This window comes from Semicossyphus pulcher, unplaced genomic scaffold, assembly GCF_022749685.1.
Source record: "Semicossyphus pulcher isolate SPU_LCO1_2020_fin unplaced genomic scaffold, fSemPul1.0.p SCAF_4, whole genome shotgun sequence".
NCBI lineage: Eukaryota > Metazoa > Chordata > Actinopteri > Labriformes > Labridae > Semicossyphus > Semicossyphus pulcher.
The window spans coordinates 7,374,235-7,398,919 of record NW_027211715.1 but is presented as its reverse complement, the minus strand read 5'-3'; the positions used below and the strand labels follow the sequence as shown (position 1 = coordinate 7,398,919).

The following is a 24,685-nucleotide window of genomic DNA, read 5'->3' as shown; positions in this document are numbered from 1 at the left end:
TAAGTATAGCGTCAGCACGCAAGGGAATAGGTCTGAACATGGGCATTTGTAACTGGATAATATCAGAACTGAGCATTAAACATTCTGAACTCACACCGCAAGTCGTGCCTAAACCTCAGGGTCCTTCATGAGGATATTTCTTTTAGTATTCTTAGTTCATCCTTCATTTATTGACGGGAAACATCATATCCCTCCTTAAATCTCTCTGTTGGCTCTGAAAGAAAGGCAAATATTGCTGAAGCATGAACAAATACTGATGACCACACAATGTCAAACTCCAAAGTAGTCCTTCCTGCACACAAAAGGTGTGTTCTTTTTTACTCATGAAGACAACTTTTGAATAACAAATTCTTGGCTTGGATTTTATTTTGATATCATTGGGAATACATTTTTAATTATTCTAAATAAACAAACACTCAATAAGTATGATTCAAACTTTTGGAAGTACACAGTGAAGTGTACCTTCAACCTAGCGGTTTCATGCCATCAATACCGGGATAAACACAAACATTTTGGTTTTCGTACACGTTTTCTAGAACTTATCTACAGGAACAGTCTGTCTGATATCACATAGTGCATCTCTTCCGCAGAGCACACAGAAACCTGACGCTCTGCATGCAGAGTGTGTGTGTGTGTGTGTGTGTGTGTCACTTGGCCTGTAAACATGTGCGCGACGCTGCAGCCGTCAAATATAATATTGGGGGGATGTTTGAGTCAGACGCGCAGTTACGTGAGTCGGCTTTTCAGTGAATGTGTCCCCATTATTAGCAGAACCTCACCCTGGTGCTGTTTAACGCTGTGCCCACATAAACAGACCGAGGTGCCACGGAGTGCCTTCACCTGTCGGCACACATGGCATGAGGTTGGGCGTTTGGCGACAGGAAGTAGGATGCCTGAGTTTCTTTTCCAAAAGTTACCATCACGCGGCTGGTCACGCTGTTAAAACATACATTTGAACACCATTAGAAATGGAAGATGACAAGTAACCCAGTTGCAGCCCACAGGTCTATTTGTAGTTGCTTAACCAAGTGTGGTAAAGGTAGGAGGGAATATTTGTTTTGTAAAATAGAAAATAGACTTTAAAGTCCCAAATAATATCAAGTATAATTGTTAATTGTTTATATGTACATGAAAACACTTGATGTGTTTAGAAATATTAATACATATAAATTGTAGGTCATATCGCCAACCCCTACTATAAACCTGTATAATAGACCAAGACATGAAAAAAAAAATACCGTTAAACCGCCAGAATATTAAAAAATACCCTGATACAGATTTTTAGTCATACTGCCCAGCACTACCTTCAACTAAGTCTGTCATACTGAAATATCACATTCCACTCATTGAATTTACATGGTCGTGCCATCCGGGTATTTCATGGGCTGCCAAAGAAGACCCATTATAGTGTGTTTGATTTATTCTCTGTTTTATCCATCCAAGAAAATGACACCATTCCTAAACCACTATCTAGAATCCCCTTGCTTTACCCTCGCGTGCCTGTTCGTTCTGCTGCAGCGAGGCGGGTCTGCTGAAAACCTGCTCTTCAAGCAAGCAGGGAGACAAACAGGCTCTGGTAACATGTCCCTCCTGTATACATGAATTGATGTGAGACCTCTCCTGTTTAATGTAGGCCTACTTATGCAGTATATGTAAGGGCCCTGGATTTGTGCCAGTGTCATTGGGTATCAAGCTGGTTGCGATTGTTTTGACATGCTACGTCAGTATATACTTCCACACAATGACACCTGCTGTTTCGGAAACTGAATTGCAGGTCAAATAAATTCCCTTGTGAGATAGCAGTGGTAAACACTGCCCTGATATTTGGCTGTATAGCTGTTGAGGCTGAAGGCGAACAGCTATCCATACACCAGCATCAGATCAATGACTTTGTCCCTCCAGGATAGGCCGCCAGCAAAACCTTTATGACTCATTGCAAGGATCTTCTGTCCTTGAAAAACAATGGAGAAACTGGGCAGATTGATTTTAGATTGCATGGATAGCATACACACTCATAAAACACCACAAAAGCTAACACAAGCACACACTCACTTCACAAAAATGTTTGGTTCAATTCTGTCCTCACATTTTAAAAGAGGTAGATAAAATAATATCCTCAAAAACAACTTGTAACTATGTTGTCTTTGGAGGTTGTTGTGTTGTCTCTGCCCTGTAGGTGGAGACATTTACACAGAAAGTCACTCACATTTATCCTCCCGCACACATATACACACACAATATGAGAGAAATGTGTCCTAGAGCTAAGACCCAAACAGAGGGAGGCGTTAAGATTTAGAGGTTCACTTCTGGAGCAGGGCACTGAGAGCCATTCCCTGTACTCTGCATCAATATGAAAGAGAGCCGGGCAGGCAAGGCCGACTGCATCAGAATAAAACACACTATCGTCAAGCTCCAGCCATTTATGGCCCAGCAAATGTGATTTTTCTCTTTATGGCTGAAATATTAATGTTTCTATTTTGGTATACTTAGAAAGAAAACAGCAGTTTCCAGGCCCTGAGCTGCCAAGATAGAAGGGGCAGCAAGAGAGACAGGGGGATTTAATAAGTGATGTCATGGTAAATAAAAGGGGTAAAGTATGACCTTCAGCCAGCGATGGCTCTGAAGCATCAAAGCCAATGTCACAGACAAAAAATGTTTTGAAGATTGTCGTAACCCTCTTTATATTTTACAATTTTTACCGAAAAAGGATCCATTGATGTACTTTTTTATGACTTGCATCATTTGGGACTGAATTGATAGAAGGCAAAGGGACTTTTTGAGGGAGGTCATTGCAGATGTCATGGCACTCAGTTTCTCATTTATTCATTTGTTCTCAGTCTGGAAGGCATTGAATCACTCTGACGTATGCTAATGACAACAAGCACTTCTGGGAGGAAACTGGCAGAAATAACAATAGACATACAAAAGAGTTAACGCTATGGAAGATGGAAAAAACTTTTATTTATTTATTTATGTTGTCATTTTCATTGTGACGTTTAAGATAGACAGTTATACATGGCGGTCCAAACGACCTGACATTTCTGCTGTGTACATTTTATGTACTGTGTTGCTTAGCTAGCGTCCCTGATGACCTCTCACCTATCACCCCTGGATAGACACAGCGGCTGTGGCTCACTGGTAGAGTCGGTCTTCTCTCAATCGGAAGGTTGGGGGTTCGATCCCTGACTGCTACAGTCACGTGTCAAAGTGTCCTTGGGCAAGACACTGACTCCAAATTGCTCTTGGTGGCTAATGAGCATAGATACTGATTGGAGATTGGCGCTTGGGCCTTTGCCATCAGTGTATGAATGTGTGTGTGAATGGGTAACTGTGACATGTAGTGTAAAAGACATTTTAGTGGTCTGAAGACTAGAAAAGCGCTATATAAGTGCAGTCCATTCATCACCCCATTACTTACACACAGTTCAGCCTTAAAAGGGCCAGTTTTTCAACCTCAGTCCTATCATGCTATTATTGGAGGTAATGCCATTATGGTAGGAAAAAAATGCAATATCGCTCTGTGCCTTTGGAGGATGCTATCCGCTTCTCCAATGGGCCCTGGAAAACCTCCACCAGACTATGTTAAACGTCATCTGACTGCAGGAAAACTCTTGAGCAAAACAGGCAGACAGCTTTGTGTGAAATGAAATCCCTGAATCCATCGCCTATAATCAATCGACACATTAGCTGACACATTAACTTTTGATGAACTCTATAAAAAGATATTTTCATATAACAAGCTCTCTCAACCCCATCACCATTTTCACGTCACAAGTCGCTACTTGACTATGAAATGGCCAGCGCTTGGAAATGGAAGCCTTGGCCCAGATATCCCTTATCAATATCCCTTATAGTTACACTTGAAGCACTATAATATCCTCCACTGCACTGTAGACGATGGCATCCTAGATTGGTTTAAGTAAACAGAGGCCTAAAATAGAAATACCTTGTTATATTTATTCTATTTTTCAACATTAAAGTGTGTGGAAAGGGCTTAAACAGCACTTACGCAAATTTCCGAACATTCTCAAAACAAAATCAATGCTGGCGTCTCTTTGATTGCCTCCCTTCACAGGAGTATAATCCTAAATAAAGCAGGCCATAATTTATTCCAATCTCTAAACACTGGCCTGAGGGAGATGTTTCCTTTCTGCAAAAAAAAAACTTTCAGAAAACCAAAGTTAGATTGGTGCATGCAGCTCCTTTTAAGTCAACTTTATGAAAAGTGAATGAGAAACCTTGGCAGTAAACAACTTATGAAGTTGATGTTTTGAGCAGGATTTAAATGAGAGTTTTTTGGATGTGTATGAAGATGTAGCGAGAAGGACTTGTAAGCAGCCCCCAGGGCAGCTTTCCTGATTAGGATTGATTCTGGTGAGACGAAGGCCAATGTAAGCAACCTGATGGGTGTTAGACTGACACATCAGCAGTTTGTTTCCTTTTAGGACACTAATAATCAAACCCATTCACATCACTGCACCTTATACATATCTGTACAGTGATGGCCATTGTGGAAATTAAACTTGGGGTAGTCTGAGGTCTTTTTGTGCATCTTTTTTAATTATCTCTTCCTGCCTGTTCATGTCAGACAGTACACAAACCTGTCAGGTATTAAGGATTGTTGATGAAGGTGTAAATCATTCAACAAAAGGGTGCAACAAAGCAAACAGAAGAGTCAGAGAAATGTCAGTCAAACATGGTCTGTGTCCCAAATGGCTTCCTCATCTCCCATTCACTACTACTTGCACATTGAACAGTTCAGTCAAGAGAGGGCATTGAATTCAGATCAAACACTCCTGAATCATCATTATTTATCAAGAGCCCTGACAGGTATCACATCTTTAAAAGACAGCATTGCATTGTGGGATTGTTAGACCACATGGAATTGACACAAGCTTTTTTCCTCCATTGTTGTTGTTCCATTTTTGTTCTATAATATTTGCAGATAGTAAAATTATGCCGTAATGTCTGTGCAGAATTTTGTAAACAGGATGGAGGGATTTGAGCTTATTCTTTCTGCAGGCCTGACTCCATGCTGTGTGGTAAGATGAGCCTGCAGAATTTGCACTAAAATGATGTCAAAAGTTTGTTTATGATTGCTTCCATACAACAGAGTCCGTACTTTAAGGAGAAAACAACAATTTTTGCAAAAAAAGGCATATAACAGAGATGCCAATCAACACAGGACTAATATTATCACATGACCTCTGTGCAAGCAATATTTTTGTAATTTGTCGACAAATTTTTACTTTAAAAATTGAGAGGTTTGACTCTGACTGTGGCCCTTTGGTGCACTTGACCACACTCTCCCCTCCCTACATTTCCTCTATCTTTACTGTCATAGCAAATAAAGGCCAAAAACATAACTATCTGTGTTATTTTTTCTGAAGACAGTGTCCCCTGACGTATATTTGGGGATGTAACAACTGTATTTCATAATTTTTTTCTTGCTTAGAGGAAGAGGAATAGATATTTCCTCATCTGACTTGACATCTGTTGCTTGGTGGACTCTGATGTTAGCACCAGATCTGGACGGAGAGAAGTGGTTGTGATGTTGACTGGGAACTTGAGCTGTTTTCCAAGGTCGACTTGAAGCTGCCAGTTACGAGCGGTGGTGAGGAGCCCCCCTGATATTGATGAGCCTTCTGTCCCGGTCTAATGAAGGAGATTGACTGTTTGGGGGTGGCCTGGGTCTTGCTGTGCTGGATCGCTGTGCAAATAGAGTCCGCCAAAGATCTTAAGACTTGGTCGTGACGCCAGCGGTACCGCTCCTCTCCTAGCACTTTCGGGCAGCAGCTCAAGATATACTCTAAGTTACCCCTCCTCTGGCACAGCTTGCACTCGGGAGTATCGACTCGGCCCCAGGTGTGCAGGTTGGCATAGACTGATTGGACGAGAAACTTGATGTGTGATGGTTCAGCTTTGCCCAGGTGATCTTATGGGATTCTGCATGCTCCCACCGAGTCCATGCCCCTTGCTTGGACATGCCGACCATTTTTATGCTAAATCGATCTTCCTCCACCTCTGCTCGAATCTCGTCCTGAACCAGCTGACGCTTCTCCTTTCCACGGGCCAGGTCGTGACGTGGCTTTGGAAAGCAACCAAGACCTGCTTGCCCCATTGCCACGGAGCCCACCAGCGCCGTGTTTCTCAGTCGTGCCTCAGCTCTGGTGTTGGCCTCTTGTGCCTGCCACTTTCTCCCGGTCTTCACGAGAATTCCTGCTGATTCGACTTTGACGTCTGCAGAGTCCCTGTACATCATCACCTCTCTGGAGCGGGTGACTTTGAACTCCTCCGTTGGTCCACTGAAAGGGAGCTGCAGTTTGGTGGAATGGTCGTACAGGGCGATGCTGCTTAAGGACCAAGGGAGCCCCAGCCATTGCCTGAGAAACTGGCTGATGGACTTCTCTTGTACCTCTACCATTGTTATTGGTACTTTGACCAACAGGGGCCAGCAGAGTATTCTTGGCAAGACTCTGTGCTGATAGATCCAGGCTTTAAATTTCCCAGGGAGACCAGACTTGTGGATGGTTGTGAGCCAGGTTGCCAGGTCGCTCTTGGTTTGTTTTATGGCTGCTGTGTCCTTCAGGGAGCGAAATATCTGATGAATGTTTGAACCTTGGACAGAGCAAGGTTAGCCTTGTTCTTTTTGTTCCATCGTTGCGTTGAGCTGCTATAATTGCTTCCTGGCTTTCAAAAGGCTTACTTATGAAATGCCAAACTATTTTAATATTATTATGAACTGAACATCTGCAACCAAATTTGCAACATCTGCAACCTACACTCTTGGATCGAGGTGTCTCTTACGTCATACTCTGGGATTTTTGCCATGCAACACATTTAATAAAAGCTTACTTTTGCCTTCGTAAATGCACAACTTTTTCAGGATTTGGGTATCACCCACCTATATCTGGCATCTCTGTCCTCGTCATCTGGAAACAGCAAAACATGCACCTACTTTCTAAATAATAGAGTCTCACTTGTTCTCCTCGTCTCTCTTCTCTATCATTTCAACCAATCAATGAACTTCTCCAGCAGCTCCTTTTGGCCTGACACCTGACTGATTGTTTCTCACAAAAACCTTCAGACAAATAAAGTAAAAGTGAAGCCCAAATTAAGTTGATACACCTTGATAAGAGCTCTATTCAAGCTGGAATGAGGGGTTAGCCATTACGTCAACCACACATAGAGATGTGGATGAACACACACACACAAACACACATACACCCACTTTTAAATGAATCTCATGCACCGAGCTGTGGAATTGTGTTTGAAGGTAGATTATTCACGGAGAATCGACTACAATTTCACGGCTTTCTGGAAATAATTAGTGTGACATTTATTCAGGCTTTATAATTGGTTAAGACTCCAGACCCTCACCTCTAATAAAGTTGTCATTGAACCTTTAATGCTGCTGGCTCCCATGACAGCAGGGGGTTATTGCAGCCTGGTGCAGGGCACTCAAATCATTTGGAAGAGGATAATGCAGTTAGGTTTATGGTGCGTGTGTTAATGTGTGTGTGTGGTGAGTAGTTAAGTAAAATGTGGCCCATTCTTCGTCTAAAGCCCTAATGAAACCTGCCGATTGTGAGATGATCGGACAATTTCAGGTCGATTTCTAAAGACGGGGCTGATGTTTTTAGTGCATCTTGAGGACTTTTACTTAGATGTCATTAGAACCAATCAGCTTGTCCTCCTTCTCAACAATTCTCTCCTCCTTTCCACTTTTCTTTTTTCCTCTTTACTGCTTTTAATCAATGTTGTGTCTTGTTTCCCCTTCATCACTGCTCTCCCCCTGAACTCTTAACTCCTCTCCTTTCTTTCTGGAGTATTCTTTCACTTCTGCACTTCACCTCTCTCTTCTGTCCTTCTACGATGTAGTTTCTTCACTGCACTCCTCTCTTGTCTTTCATCCTTCAACCTCCATTTCTTACCTGTGGCTGTGAAATGGTTTAATGCAGTTTTCACATTTCTGTTTATCCAATCTCGGATCCCATCGGCTATAGTCTGACGACGATATAGCCACTGGGTACGATGGTGAACATGCCGGGCCATGTAGCGATAAACAACTTCCTTTTCTGCATGCTGCATTGTTTACAGAAAAATAAAGAGTTTTTCTTATGATTGACTTTAATGAACGTGTCTTACCTTTGCCAAAATTTCAACATCATGATGCAGATTAACAAAACTAAAAATGAAGCTTTGTCAGGTCTGTCCTCAAGAGGAGAAGAAAGCTACTTTTAAAATGCTTGTTTGTTGAACGGAGGTCAGATCGATCTGATGCATTCAAGGAAGTCAGGGAATCTGAATGCTGAACGGCTTTCGTGACAACGGGTCAAGGGAATTTGTCTCAAGTTGAATCTAGAACAGATTGTTAGCTGTTTGCATGCAGATGTCTGTTTATAGAGATTCAGAAGAAGCTAAATCATCATCAGATGACTGCTGGTGGGACGTTATTACAGTGCATTAGGTTCCGCTTGCTTTTGCTCTCCACAAAGACTGTTTTTTTCTGCATACAAGCTTACTACAAACAGAAACCAGAACACAACTGCCGTCCTGGAAATCCACGTCCCTGCCTATAAAGATTACTGTTTGTCCAGTAACAAAGGTTACACTTTTTTTCGTCCACTCTCTTTTTGGCCATTCAAGTGTGTTCCTACATGTGCCACAGAAGTTTCTAACTTTGTTGTTATCTTGAAGGGTTTTTACCAAAGCTCCCATTGTGAATTTTGTCCTCAATACTCCTCTTTTAAGCTAACTGATGATTTACACATTGACGAAATAAGACAAAAACACAGCCTATTAATCAATTAATCAAGTGTCAAAAACTAAAACCCCTGTGTTCTTTAAGAAGTCTGTCTAAGCTACAGCAAATGTGACTACAAAACGATATAATATCTGCAAGTGATTCAGCTGGCAGTTAGTCTTCTAAAGTTACTTTTCTTTGTGTCCGGCCTTTGAAAAGGATGACTCTGTCTCCCAGTGAGGCGATTCTTTTTCTACTTAATTACAAACGATAAACAAAAGTATTGACTTCATGTTACAGCCATTTGCAAAAGCTATATTCAGGCTGATGCTAAAGAACAAACAGAGGAATTCATGAAAACAATTGTTGATTTTAAATATCACTTTCAGAGCAATTCAGTACTATACAGTGTGTATGCAGGGAGAGCGTCTTGTAAACTGTGGGACTTTTTGAAGTCTTAAAGATAACAAAGCCATCTTTTCTTTTATGGATGCCATAGTATTTACCTTTTTATATAGAAGGAGCTTTTATTCCTCTGGCTGGTTGCTTCATTTGTACCTTCAGCATCCACCACGCTCAGTGATAAGTCATTTAACTTTCATTGTTTGAGAATAATAAACTAAAGTGTATCTAAGTGATATTACTATCCTGTTTTATTTGTTCTGTTGTAGAGCAGTTAATTACCTGCTTGACAATACCTTGATGTTCCACTACTTCTAGCATCTACTAGCATCTTGACTATCACAGGACGTGTAATGCTTCTGTTTTTACAAAAGACCTGTGTGGTGTGTTTGTGTCTCAGGTGGCTGTGACATTTGCAGTGGGGTCAGAGGTCGGCCTTCAGAGCAGCAGTGACTTCAGTCAGATGGGGAAACCTTTCCTAATGGGCACAGTGGCTCTGGGTGAGAATCAGCTTTGTACAATATTGTTCACAGTCTTTCTTTGTGTCTTTGTCTTTTACCCTTTATGGTCACCTGATTTATTTTCTTTTTTTGTAGTCCATTTTCCCTCTTCTACTATCCTTTCTTTTTTCAGTCAAATTCACCGTGTTGGACTTAAACCATAGTGAACCAGCCACCTTAAATTTGAGTTGCTAACCAGAGATGGAAATCTACTTTGTAACAACAGCAACATGGCCAAAAAGCACTGATCCCTTACAGTAGCTTATGGTCTCAAGATTGATGATTGACTTTAGTCCAACTCACCTGCTGAAAAGGGGTGCTGGAGGGTGTACTCTAATAATCTGGGACAACTATTTCAAGGGTGTTGGAAAGCACCAACAGGTTGTCAAACCTTACATCCAGAATTAGGAATATGAATTCTGTCCTTGCCTGGAGCAGAGGACCAGTTCTTTATCCTCAGTGTTTTTAGAGAGGTCATTGGAGTTACCATCCAGTCCACATGTGTTTTGTGGACTTTGATGAAGGCTTAGGAGAGTGTCCCTCAGAGTCTTGTGGGAGTAGTACAGGACTCATTATTAGCCATCCTGTCCTTACAACAGTATGTCAGCATTTATGTGGATGTTTTAAGCAGCCGAATATTAGTTTTCCATTATTATTCACAATTGATGTTTTAAGTTGTTTTGCAGCTCCTTACAGCAGGGTTTGAGAAGGGAATAAGAAGCGAAACTGCAGCTTATATTGACCATCACCTCTTTGAGGTTGACGAGTAAAAACACAGAAAAGGCCCACTGTATCAGAGATGGTGGACCCCAAACCAATAAGAAAAATATCGTTTCAAAAGGAAATTTAGCTAGGAGAGCATTACAGTCTATCTGGCAATGTAGCCACCATGACCAAGACTCAGATTGCTTTATAACGATAAAAACTCTTCTGTAACTGCATTATGTTTTTCTCTTTAAAGCTACTGTGAGTTCTCCCGAACTGTATGTTTGACCTTCTCTTCTGTTTTGTGTCAACAGGAGGGATTGTAAACGTGATGCCTCTGCTCTTCTCACAGATCTCACACAACAAAACACAGGTAAATACAGCTCTTTCCTACATCTCACACTGCCTGTAGATATGAAGACATACAGTGAGATACTAAATTCAGAAGTCCTTATGAGGCACCCAGTGTGCTAATGCAGAAGAATTGGATTGTGACGTGTGGGGAGCCGTGAGACACTAAGAGGCTGTGGTGACCTTTTGCCAACTCTCTCAATGAGACCAACTGTTCTGTAGTTGTACTGGGCTAATAAAGAATGACCCTGCCTGCTGGCTGAGTCGTTCTTTGTTGGTTAAGTTTAAATGCTGTGAAGGAAAAGCTGCTTAATGGTCTAGTTTTTTCAGACAGGCTCCATCTGTAAATGTCATATAAAGAGTAAGGTGTATCAAGATACTGTAAAGAGTTGATAGATTGATGTACTTTATTGATCCCAAACTGGGAAACTGTGGAAATAAGTTGCACTAAAGGTGCTTTTCGACCAAAAGTACCAGGAACATTTACTTCCAGGAACTTCTCTTCAAGGAACTAAATGGTTCCTGTGGCCCATTGCTGGATGTCCTCTTCTGCATATATGTTCAGCTAGGCCTGCACCTCGTCGTCGGTCCATCTGTCATAGGCTTTCTTCTCTGATTCCAATGCACGGTGATAAACAAGCTTGAAGCACAATGATAGCAGCGAGCTTGCGGCTGCAGTCTTTTAAACATGGCAGGTCAAATAAAACTGCAGGTACTCGACCAATCAGAAACGATCAGCACTGCAGTTCCTGGACCTTTGGAAAGTACTACCCCCTGAGCAGGGACTTTTCAGGGGGTAAATCTATTACCCCAGAACTATCGAAACGCAGAGTTCCTCAAAGGTTCCTTATTCCTGGGGAAAGTTCCTGCTGTCGAAAAGCACCTCAATTTTACAGTTGAGTGGCAATAAACTGTTAAATAATCGTCAATCAAACCTCAACAATTGAAAACCAGGTGGAATTCATTGATTTCAGGTGACAAACTCCTTGTCGCTCCACACAGACCAGATGTATTTGTCTGTTCAGTGGAAGCTTGAGGGATGTTTAAGTCACTTCCTTTACGCCTTGATTTATTTGCTTGTTCTGTTTCCACTGCACATTTTTCACATTATGTTGGTATTGATTCGATTGTTAAACTTACTTTCCGCCTGAGCCCAGCTTAAAGGCTTTTTTGTATCGTTTATAATTTTCCTTTTTGAAGTAACTTTTATACACACGTTTAAATTTGCATGAAAATGGAAGGATGGAAACAGATTTACTGCTTTAAAGCAAACAAATACCCTGCATAGATCCTCCTGTCTCTGACTGCAAGCCTGCATTTCTGCTGTTACAATCTATTCAGTGTCTTGTCAGAAGAACAAACTCACAGCTTCATATAAATTACCACCTACATCTGCCTCCGCTAAAACACCACAAAATGTATCATCGTCCCCGACGTGATTTGTATATTTTGAGGTCATTGTATCTAAAGTGTCTTTGAAGATGGATATTTTGCATTAAAAACAGATATTTTGCATAAATCATACAAAGACAAGGTCAGAAGCACCAAGTGTGGTTGCTGAAAGCTAGTGAGTCACTGACACTGACACAAAGAGTCCTCTTCAGCATTGTTTAGGTGCATAAATGACCGAATGTGAAAGGAGGGGGCAGCAATGCGATGATACATAGTGTTTTATGATATTATAAAACTCTTGTGTAACTCTGCCTCAGCAGGATGTTGATCACCGTGTGCTGTTTGTTCTTAATGTCCAGATTCTGTGGTTTCGGAGAGCTGTTCTCGGAGGTCTGACAACCTGCACTGTGCTCAACATCCTGTGGTAAGCACATTAATCATCTCTTAATGTCCTGCTCTTTATCATCTTAATAACTCAAAACTATTTTTATTTATACAGCCCAATATCATAAATCTCAAGTCTGGCTGAAGGTGCTCTACACAGTGTACAGCATACAAAACACTCTGTCTTTAGAGCCTGATTCAGATAAGAAAGAACTCCTTAAAAAACTTGAATGTAGAAAGAAATGGTAGAAACCTCGAAGAAAGCAACAAGAGAAGGACACTCTGGATGACAACGTAGCTAAAGCAGACATAACCCCTCAACCTCCTCTCCACCATATAAGAGCTTTATTAGTAAGTAACCTCCAGACAGTGAGTAGTTATTATTGCATACACCTTTCAGGTTTCAGGTTGGACTTGAGGATAAACTAATAAGATTTTGGTGGTCAAAGGTCAACAAGGGGGCCAAGTATATTTGGCGATTAATTCTGTCATGTGTCTTTTTTTATCTATCAAAAAGATCATCATCCGCGGTTGATTAACTTGCTGGACATTCGCCCCTCGTGTTCTGTCTCTCCCATACCTGCAGCAGCATCTCCCACATGCTCATCATGAAACACACACACAGACATGCACCTTCGCTATTACGTACCTCCTGTAAATGCATTGATTGAGGTGCGACGTTTTCTGTTAAAGACTGACTTATTCTGTTTTATAAGATTTTAAGTGCAGCTGTGTAGTGTCGACCTCACTAGTCGGGTTTGATTGTTTAGACACGTAACTACGAGCCTCGTTCACGCGCGGCTCACCTCATTGCGGGGGGAAAATACAAAACGCGAGTAGTATTTCTTGGGCAACTTTGTAAAACGTGCAGCTCATGATGGATGCATAGATCAGATGGATAGGAAGAGAGAAGCAGAGAGAGCTGCTGTGTGCTGGTACAGCAGGTGAAGGTGTGTGGGGAGAAATAACTGAGAGAAGCACGGTGAGCAGATTAAAGTAGTTTTGTGAACAAACACTAACACTTGGTGGAGAAGAATGAAGCACAGATATAAAGGAATTACAATATAACTTTCTTTAAATAGGGTGACGTATTGTTCGCTGCAGTAGACCCCGCCCCCTCCCTTCCCCCGTCACTTGCTGGCAGTGAAGGTTCCTGAGTATTTCCTGCTGCATTTGTCAGACCTGAACTTTCTCCCGACATGATACTTGGTCGCTGCAGGAGAAAGCCGGGGTAATGTCGGGGTCTGCTTATGTTGTTTTATTTTAATGATTATCTATCTCTTTTGACATTCAGTAGACAAATATATCCCCTGCACCCCGTTGCAGCCACAGCTACACTGTCAAATTTTGGTAAAAATGGCGTAAAATGCAACTTGACTGTTGGCATGGACATACAGCTGCAGGTGGTGATGCTAGATCAGCCATGTGCAAGGGAAATTTTGAATAAAAAGACTGCTCTGAGTGTACGGTCCAAGAGAAAACAAAACACCCTACCCACCCAAAAAACAAAGAAAATATTATTTCACACAAAAATCTTTTTCCCCCAGGAGAACATCTGATGTATTGCCTCCCAGGGGAGTGCACCACAGGACACGGGGCTATTTATGTGAACAACCTCTCCACAGGCAGAGGGTCTGGGATCTTGGAGGCAAGAAGTTCAAGAGGGGGCGCTTTGTTTCACGAACAGTAATCATTTGGTTTCAGCTACTATGAATTTCAGCCGTCTGAAGGAGGTCTCGATTGTTAAATGTGTTGAAATCGTTGCATGTAGCTATACTTTTGGGAACAGAAAAAAAGACGTGTTACAGAGATAAGGCTATATTGGATTTTGTGTCCTGTTTACATTTTGCAATTTTATCACAATAGAGTTAAGTGGCATATTCCATCTGTCTATGGGAATGGTATTTTGTTAATAAGTACCACTTAAGCAAGGCATGGAAATTAAAAAAATTCTGCTCATATATACTTACGACTGTTATTGCTATTGAGTGTCGTTGAGATGATCACATCTTGACCACATTGCTGAACCATTTGGAGGACATTCAACACTGGCCACAGGGGCAGGACCCTCTGAGACCTTGAGCAGATGTTTGAGGAGTGTGGACACTTACAGCAGCAGCCAGAGGGAATCTAGTCCAGAGTGAAAGGAGGCCATCTGGCTTAAGAGCCCTCAACAGATGACTCCAGATGCACCAGCGAGCGTGGACTATCCACAACCTCTTGAAACCCATTCTGTAGCTGAAGAGAGTATAGACAGGTGCTTTTGGAGGGAACGTGTAACCTTCTATTTCCATGCCTCAGGGCAATGTAGTTTGGATCGAGACTGCACTGATTTTTTAAAGTGGAACTTGAACCTCACTCTCTTCACTAAAAATGTTTGCAATTGTTAACAGTGGCTTTATTTTCAACTCATGTCGGCTTCCCAATGGGGATGATTTTTGATATCTGGTTGGTATATTTTCAGATATATGTGTGTGAACGTGGTCTTTAGCGTCATCGTTTTGCATTGTAGTAGGTAAAAAATGGTAAATGGTATATTTACTGTACTTCTATAGAGCTTTTCTTTGCGTCCACTCAAAGCTGCTTTTACACTACATATCCTATTCACACATTCACACACACACATTCATACACTGATGGCAGAGGCTGCCGCGTAAAGTGCCCAACTGTCAATCAGTTATCACACTCACACCCGTTGGCTATGCTACCAGGAGCGATTTGGGGTTCAGTGTCTTGCCCAAGGACACTCCGACATGTAGACTGAGGGAGCTGGGGATCGAACCTCTGACCGACTGAAAGACGACCAGCTCTTCCACTAAGCCACAGCCGCCCATCATACACATGAGACACTCCGATATCCTTATTGTACAGATCAATGACTGTATATATAGACTGATGACGTGTCTCCATCTGCTCTTATTCTACGAAATTGAAGACAAAATAGCCCCAGTGATAGGCGCTGCCATCTTGCAATGGTGATGTCATTTGGAGCCAGAGCTGCACTGTAGAGATTGCCATAGCTACTTTCGCTAACCAAAACACACGCTTAAATTACCGGGGAAAAACCGTCAATTATCCTGCACGCCGACGTATTTAACAGCAGAACAGCTTATTTGTGTTGGTCCGAAGCAGACGTTCACAGATATGGAAACTTCAATGACTGTAGTGATTGTTTTCGTTCGTTTTCTCTTGCCGATCCTCCTCTACTCTGCTAATCCGGAACAGATCGACTGCAGGAGCCGTATTTGTCAACAGAGCTGTCAATCATCCTTTTTACAGCATCAAATAACTAAATAAAACTAAACTTTTCAGAAAAATGAACACTTGGACATAAATCAGCATGATAATAACTAGCTATAATGACAGCTAGTTACCCAAAAAATTTTTGGCATGTATTTTGATTTTATAGTTTGACTCATGTCCTATCTGTTAACATTGGAGGAGGGGGGCTTTATTACCTATACTGCAGCCAGTCAACAGGGGGCGCTCGAAATTTTTTGGCTTCACTTTTAGGGAGCTGTCATGTCGTCCATCTTTTTTTACAGTCAATGGCACAGAAACGTAAAAGAACATACAAATTAAATCCAAGTCTTTAAAATTAAAAGCAGAAAAATTTTTGCTTTTGGGGGACGTATTTGACTTGTTTCAGTCAGTCAGAAATATTTCATTTCATGAAAGAAAAAGAAAGGAATGGAAAGACAAATTTTAATGTGTTACTCCAGTTTCCCAGAGAGTTCTTTTTAGCTTCTGAACATAGTTGTACACTCTTTGGCTTTGGAGAAGCTTTGTTAAGTCTGAGAAATATACCCATGTGAGATCACCTAGGAATCACGGCTTGAGCTTGAGACCTTATCTAATGAAAGGCCTGTATTACTTACTCTGGATGTTGGGTTTCAATAACAACACCATGTACCACAGTAAGCGCTTTAGAATCATGCTATCTAGTTTTGTTAGGGGAAGTGTTGGATACATTGCTTCTTGGAGTTTGAGTAGTTTGATTACTATTGTAAATGCAGATATCTCGGCTTCTACTAATTTGTCTGATTTGAACAATTTAGTCGCTTTTTATCTGTCTCTCTCAAGATCCTTCCATCATTTGAATATTTCCAGAATGTTAAAATACAAAATGAACAGACCAGCTGATTTGAAACCTCAGAAAATGCTCTGCTGCAGTGCCGCGTGAGATAGTCTTTGCACACCCATGACAAATTTCACTGAGCTATACCCAACAATTGGCTTTCTCTGACCTTTGGTGTACTTTACTGATCAGCTTCTGGCAAAACAACTTACAGCAGCTCCACACAATAAGTCTCTCTCCTCTGGGATACTTCTCTGAGATTTATGAGCTTCAGGCTGTATTTTTTCTCTTTTGTGTCCAACCTACACACCGGATTGTGAAAGCAGTGTTCCGTGGCAAAGCAATGCTCTATAATGGCAGTTTTTTTCACTGGGGAGCTCCATTTATCGATTCATGATAACATTTCACAGTGATTTGAAAGCCCTGTAAACAGGCTTCCCTTTCTCTCAACACATACACAGAGCCCTTTGGCCAACATGCACTGCTAACAACTCAAACTTTGCGTTTACTTATAGTTCAGTAAATGCATGGTTAGATAAGCCTTCAGCTTTGTGTTTGTTTCACTCTCTTATAGAGCTCTTTGTGTATACCTTTTCATTGGAAACTAAAGCAAGGTGGATGGAATCCACTTTCACTTTCACTTTCATAGTTACTTACAGAAAACTCTTTCCACATCACATTTCTCTAAGAGTAAGGGTTAATGCAAAGGGTCCTACTTTAGATCCTCACATCATAGGTTTAGATTTTTAGTTCACCTGTCAACGACTGCAACACTAGACAGATGTCTGTGATCAGGTCCTGTCATCTGTAATCATATTCCTCATTGTTACTGTGGTCAGATTCTTATACTTAGTGATACGTGTGATAGTGTGAAGGGCACCCTTGTTTTCAGTGTTTTTTCAGCCCTTACTAAAGATTCCCTCCTGCTTTGTTTGCGTGGGCCAGATCGTACTTTTCCCAAGTTCCATTTTTTGCACTGTCATGCCCTTGCATGTCATGTGGTGATGAGGCAAAAACTGTGATAAGATATCTTTGTCCAGGCCAGTGTTGCCAACTGTTTTCCAATGAAAGTAGCTAGCACTAGCTACAAAAGTCACTAGAAGTCGCCAGATGACGTCATAGGCTAATTTGCGTATCGGTAACATCATCATGTATTAATTTGCATAACGCACAAGAGCACATGCTGGCCGCTGCTGCAATTTTAAAGATCTGTGTGCCTTGGATTGCTTTTTGAAGGACAATTGCGTCTTTTTTTTTGAACGAGTTCTCATTTTACTTATGCAAAGAGCCCTTCCCAAGATGTTATAAGCTCAGCAAACTCAAAGCATCCAAAGAGCACCTGTATGTGATTACTGCAAAGACCCAGCAGCGCTTCAAGTCCTTTGTTTTCACATTAGATCAGACTTATATATCACCTCGATATATCTTGTGCATCTGAAAGCATTCTTGAATTGAAGAACGCTTCAATTTGAATCAATCCATCTGTCTAGACAGGCAGTGTACCCACTCATATTTATCTTCTAGCACCATCGGCCCACACATGGGACTTCAGCCCACACAAGCATATTTTTATGCTAGATGTCTATTTCCCGTTGTTTTGTATGTGCAACTACTCTGATTGTACGGTGAGCTCTGAGCACTGCTATGCATCTGACCTTCACTATATACTGTGTCTGAACTCATCCTATGAAGAGATAGACGGAGGAATGAAGATGAGACAAACTAATCTTCTACTTTTTGTGTTTTGCGTGCCATTTTTAGATGCACCTCATTTGTTAGAAATCATAGAGATGTTTAAGTTTTAGTATAAGGTTGTAAAAACTACTAAGGAAAGAATTCATTGGAAAGACTTCCATTGTCATGCATCTTTCTACTGTCTCCCTCTTTTAAAGGATTATAAACATTTCATGTTATCTAATAGTTCAAAACTATGTTAGAATAACAAGTCAAAAGTTTATGTTATGCATCCAAATTGACATTATTTGTTCTTCAAAAGGTTCGACATCTAGCACAGTTTGTCTTCATAAGTTGACTGAAATCATCACGCCTTACACTACACAGATGCAAATCCCCTTTCCCCGCCTTGCTTTCTCTCAACTCTTTCTCATTCTTATCACACTTTTTCTTTTTGGGGTCCTGTTCCTGCTTGACGTCCTGGTAAGCAATTTCCTCTGCCTCAATTTTTTAGACCATAATTTTGATTGATAATTATCGTTGGGGACATAATTCTGTTGAGCCACCCAGCAGAGTGAAAGACTAGTAGAATAAAATAGAAATGGTCTGTTGTTGGGTGCATTCGAGCGTAGCCACAACAAATGAATGGATAAATCTCTCAGTGCTGCACTCTGCACTGCCGATTCAGAGACCAGTGCCGCAGAGAGAGGAGAAAACGTACTTCTCTCTCCCTGCAGCCCAACTTTATGGCCTTTGGTTTCAAACAAAGAACTTGTGATTCATCCTCTGTTTCCCCATCTCCTTCTTTTGTTTTTAGAAAACCTTCAAAGACTAGCTGCACCCTAAAGGATTATCAGGCCGATTTCCTCCAGATTTAAACACAATCCAAGGGGAAATCCCTGCTGGAGGCCTCGTTGGGACTGCTGGTCAGGCTTAATAGTCTTTCATAATACACATATCTGAGCTGCGAACAATTGAACATTTGACAAAGCAGTTGACAGTAAGGTTCTGGTTATATTGTAATCCTGAGGGATACTCCATCCTTTGTGTAATGCAGTGTGATACTTAGAATGAGGCCAAAAACTAGTCAGCTATGTCATTGTATGGGATGCTGTTTTTATGCTTTGTTCTTCTGCTTCAGATGAACAGTTAAACATTTTAAGTGGATTTTGTCATAGTTTGCGTATGAATTTATAGTTTATTTATTGCTACAGCAGGTCCTGTGAGGTCACACTGACCTTGAACTTTGACCCGAGACCTGAGACATCCAATCAGTTTGTTCTTTAGTTCAAGTAGAAGTCCGAGGAAGTTCAAGGTGTTCCTGAGAAAATAGAATGGATGGAAAGCCCTAAAAACATCATAGCTGCTGCCAGCTTAGAGGCGTAAAAACAACACGGAAAATGATCCTTCTCATCATTACCTATCAAGGACTTTTCATTTCATGCACATCATCTACAAAGACAAACGCTCTGCTGTAAATGTCTAAATGAAGGGAAAAGATGTCATGGAGTTCACTTCTCACAGACGCTTTCTTGATGATGGGCATATTTTTTATGTTTCGTTCTTTTATGTAATCTTTCACAAAATTATTTAAGCATGAAAATGTCGTGTTTTACAGAGAAATGACTGACTGAGAGTAAAATCCAGCAACATTATAATCCATGACCAAGGCCCAGATGTATATAATGCAGGAAATTATAGTAATATGTTTATAGTTTATATTATACCTTAATAAAATGATAATCTCTGAGATTTTCATTTAAATAAATGTTAAGTCACTATCTATCGCCGAATGAGGTAACACAATGGTAATTGAGCCTATGGCCCACTGATGAAAGCCTTTGCATTTGCAGTATTACAGACTGGCTGTCTGTGGCGACTTTCACGGAAAAAATCACAAAAAAAAATCACAAGCGGCGCCCAGTTAGTGCCGCGTTTTCCATCACCCAGCAGTGGTTGGTCTGCCAGAGAGGGTAGGCAGAGCTAAGCGGCTGCTTTTCGGGTCTCTACAAGTGTTGCGAGTAAACAGTAATCTACTATGGCTGAAGAAACAAAGAAAAGATCGATGACTACAGATACAACTTCAAAAATAAGTGAAAATCCAAAGAAAAGGAAACAAATTTGACGCTCAGATGAAGCAAACAGTCTAAAAAGGAAAGTGACCGTCAGCGAGGAAAATCAAGAGTTACAACCATTACAAAGCGAGCCAACTGTGTACGTCACACATGCAACACTGTCTGGATATATGGGAAGTATGCTCCCGCAATTACCGATTATCGCCATAGGTGCCGCCAAAGAGAACGAAACTGAGATCTTTGAGATTACCACTTTTACACTTCTAAGATAGCTCATATCCTCACTGCAGATGACTTCATGCTTTACATCTTCTGTCCTTTGATCATCTTTACTTAATTTCCTTAAAGAAACCCACCATGTCTGACCTATTGACCTTAAACACATGAAAACACAGGAACATGTATTTACACCAATATTATAAATCAAGGCGCAATGTTGGGTAAGCAGAAAAACATTGGTGATTCTTGCAGTATCTGTTGTCCACTCTTGCTTAATGCTGTTCATAGAATCAATGCAGACATTTGAAGGCAGCAGGACACACGTTGATAAATCTGCCGCCTCCAACGTGAAAAGTGCACATTTATTAATCAACATTACACTGATCTGTATTCCGCTTCCCCCGGCACATTTATGACCCAAAATAGCAGTTTCACTTGGAGACCCCCACAAAGTCCATGCACAAACACCTACCACTTTCAGCTGGTCACTACTCTTGCAGGGTTAAAAGTTGAAACAACTGAAGATGAAGAGGAAAGGATAATTGACTCAAGAGGGGAAAAAACTGAAACAACTTTACCCTGTATAGGAGTGACAAACTTCGAGTCAAATGTTATATTTCTGAATAGGCTCTGTGCTTGAAATTCTAAGGGCTATACAGCGCACACCCAGCAGACACACCGCACTGAGAGCTGGCATACACATAATACACGAGGGAATGGATGCCAATGTCAAGTTTGTCAAAAGGGAAACTAGAACAGACGGAGGCTGTGGTGTCAGATGGAGTGCATAAACAACACAACTACTGACAGTGTCGTCCAGCAGGTGGGTGAAAACAGCAGAAACACCTGCAGCTGTGTTATGGTTATAGAATATCATCAATATGAGAGTCAGAAGTTTTTGAGCATGTTTTCTGATTCAGCGCTCTGCCAGAACTAAAAGCATGCTCCATTTCAGCGTAGTTTGGCTAATATAAGTGTAATTAATTCATGGTGGTGTTAATATGAGATATTTAAAGCCCTAAGTCTGTGTTTTCTTGTCAGGCATTCTTATTCTCAAAAGGGGAACAAGTGAAATTAGACTTGGTATTAGACTGCCATGCCTCCAACCATGTGTATTATCTTAGAAAGTCTCAGAATGAATAAGTATACCCTGGTAAAACTGAGAGCGCCCCAGGACCAACAAACGTCTGCTTATTGTGCCTCCTCCTGCAGTATGTTTACTAAGATTACCCCCCTCCTTCTTTTACACACTTAGTACATCCCAGCTGGCTCACCACCATAAAAGGAGTCCAAATTAGCTGAGTATGGTTTGCCAAATTTTGGTCTGAACAAGAGGATACTCAAGTCAAGCACTGAGGCAAGGAAATATCAAAATGTGTAAGGCAAACAATACTTTACATTTAGTACTTGTCTGCACTGAGATTCTCAAGATTAGATTTGCACATGTTAAATAAATACCAGTGCTTTAAAGCAATAGCCACTTGTGATGGGAATTCATTACAATAAACTCTCTGCTTTGTGATTGGACAAACAGAAGCTTTTTAAAAGGTGTGAAATAAATGATTTGTTTAATAGAATGCTGGAAAACTAAGTTGCTATCAGGCTGTATAAGACGTTTAATTTTCCTGTGGTTTTAGTTAAATATTTGTATTTTTGTTGCTCAGTGAACTGAGTAAGAAACCAATCACTCTTTAAAATGCCTCTGTTGGATTAGCTTCATAATGACCGCCATAAATCCCAAAGAAAACAGAATCATTCAGAAACAAAAATATTTCCCATGATGTGTAACAACAGTGGGACATCATGTTGAATACACAATATTTAACGGAGTTGTTAAACTGTGTGTTTAAAGTATTTGCTTTGTGATACAATGATACAGAACTTCTATCATGTCTTATTTGAGCCACTGTGACAAAAATGTTTGCATCTGGTTGTGAAAAGACTTGGTGATGGGGAGGACATACATATTTTGTAAAAAAAGTAGATGGAGCTTGATATTGTAGGGATATGGGATAGTGGAATGACATGTTTGTTTTTTACTTGTGATTCTTTTCCCCACCTGCCTTTAGTAACTGTCTGTGAATGTGTGTGTGTTTCAGGTGCTGGGCAGTGCTGGAAATCGTCCCACAGACGTCGTTACCGGAGAGGCGGATGGCAGCTGAGACAACAACTCAGCCTGACTCCAGCAGCCTGTCTGGTCCTCCTTCCTCCGTCTCCCCTCTATCGTACTCCAACATCTCTCTGGAGGAGTGAGTCTCAACTCTTAATGCGTTTTGTGCCACAGACCTTTTACTGTAGCCTGTCGGCCATTGCTTTCATAAAACTTTATCTCATAAATGTCATGCACTTGTTAGTCTGCCCTGCAGTGGATGTTTTTTATTAGTTGATTCCATTATGTTTCCACCGACATTAGGTGAATTAGGGTTTATCAATTCTTAGTGGATTGTCTGTGGGCACCTGTTCTGCCTCTAGGTTACAGGTTTAATTTAAAAGAAATCACATTACAGTCTATTTAACAAAGAGTAATGGACCTGTTTATGAACCTCACTGTAATAGCTAGATTGATTGAATAATTAAACTGAAAAATTCTGATAGGGATTGCAAAATGTTCTAAGTTTGAAGACATTGATATGATACGTGAGCATCAGTCCAGATTAAAGTTTGCCCTCTGTAATCAGAGGTACATATCGGCTGTTTATTAGGGTCTTCTCCTGTAGTCAGTTAGGACAACTATTTTACTAATGCTAATAAACCTCCTATTTTTTTATAATGATGGCCAGGATTATACTATAAATGTCTCACTAAGTTATTTAGTGCAGATGTTCTTACAGAGCTGATATAACCTGGTGGACCAAAGTAAATGAGTAAATGCTCCTGAGGTCAGTCTGTGGTTCATGAGAACAAGGCCTTGCATGATCTTGGGACCAAGCCAAGATCATGCAAGGGCAGAACACAGCTGTAAAGCAAAGGGGGGGGTGTTTTGTTTATTGAAATCCAAAAAAACAAAAAAACATTTTAGAACTTATTCACCATTTGCATTTTCTGTCACAGACGAGTGGGCTGATGTTTGCAAAAATCCTCCCTTGAAACTGGTTGCAAACCTCCTCGACTGCTCGTTAAAATTTGTATTGAAAGTTTATTTCTGACCCTGTAACAGAATAGTTGGAACAATCTATCTACCCACACTACACAGGCCTCGTCAGCAGGTGTAGTTTGAACAGCTGTCGCACATCGTTGCATTTAGTAATGATTCTAAGAAACCACCAGGCCTAAAAGCTTGATAATCAATTCTTGACCTTGAACAGTTGACAAGAGGATCTGAAATACTTGCCCAATTCTTGAGGAGTTTAAAACTGTTGTGCGGGATCGATAGGCTGACTCAATAATAGATAGTGTAGACTGTGGGTATGGATACTTATAATCTTGAGGGTCAAACCTTTCAAAGCACACTCTATGGAAGCAACTATGTCCTCTGATATCTAAGCTAGAAAGACATATTGTCAAATAAGACCAATGGACAACAGCTTGTTCCCTTAATGGATTTCCTTTCATGCATACTTTTCTCTTGAATTCTGAGACCATAAAACAGCAAAAGGTTGTCTGTTCTGATGCTAATTTAGCTTTATGTCATCATATGCTATTCCACTGATGCCCAAAAGGTGACAATGATGATACATCAGCAGAGAATTGTGTGGATGAGCACAATTAACAGCTCTTGTTCTGAATATGTAATTATTTCAAAGCATCTTTGAATCTAATAGCTCCCTGGCTCCGGCTTTCCCTTTCCATTAAGTTCTCCTTCATTCCGCTGATTTGCAGAACAACCATTTTTCATTTTGATTGCTTGGCATGAATTTTTATTTCTGTGTTATTCCTTCTCCCCTACCAATCACGGCTCATTCTTCATCTCTTTAAAAAGCACAGTCCTGTGACCCACATGGCTGAGACAACCTTAGTGACAGGTACTCTCCTCCATGCATTGATTTCATGGACCAACATTGCCCCCTAGTGGATTTGTTTAAAAAAAAAAAAAAAGGATCTGTTCGGAGCCAAGAGTTGTTCCACCACTTCAAATCCCAATCCTCTGACCTTGTTCTCCTCATCTGTTGAGTCTTTTAGAGCAGCTCCGTGCATTTAAAGCCATGCTAGGATGAAGAGG

The 24,685-nt window shown here is 40.9% G+C and overlaps 1 protein-coding gene across 1 annotated transcript in view; it reads left to right on the top strand.

Annotated features, from left to right (window-relative positions):
• The window catches only part of LOC138606957 (uncharacterized), a 75,118-nt gene that overhangs the window by 32,009 nt on the left and 18,424 nt on the right, over positions 1–24,685 (top strand). The window contains exons 9-12 of the mRNA XM_069679448.1: positions 9,549–9,648; positions 10,668–10,726; positions 12,456–12,520; positions 22,626–22,775. Coding sequence (XP_069535549.1) covers positions 9,549–9,648; positions 10,668–10,726; positions 12,456–12,520; positions 22,626–22,775 — 374 coding nt within the window. The remainder of the gene's footprint in view (positions 1–9,548; positions 9,649–10,667; positions 10,727–12,455; positions 12,521–22,625; positions 22,776–24,685) is intronic.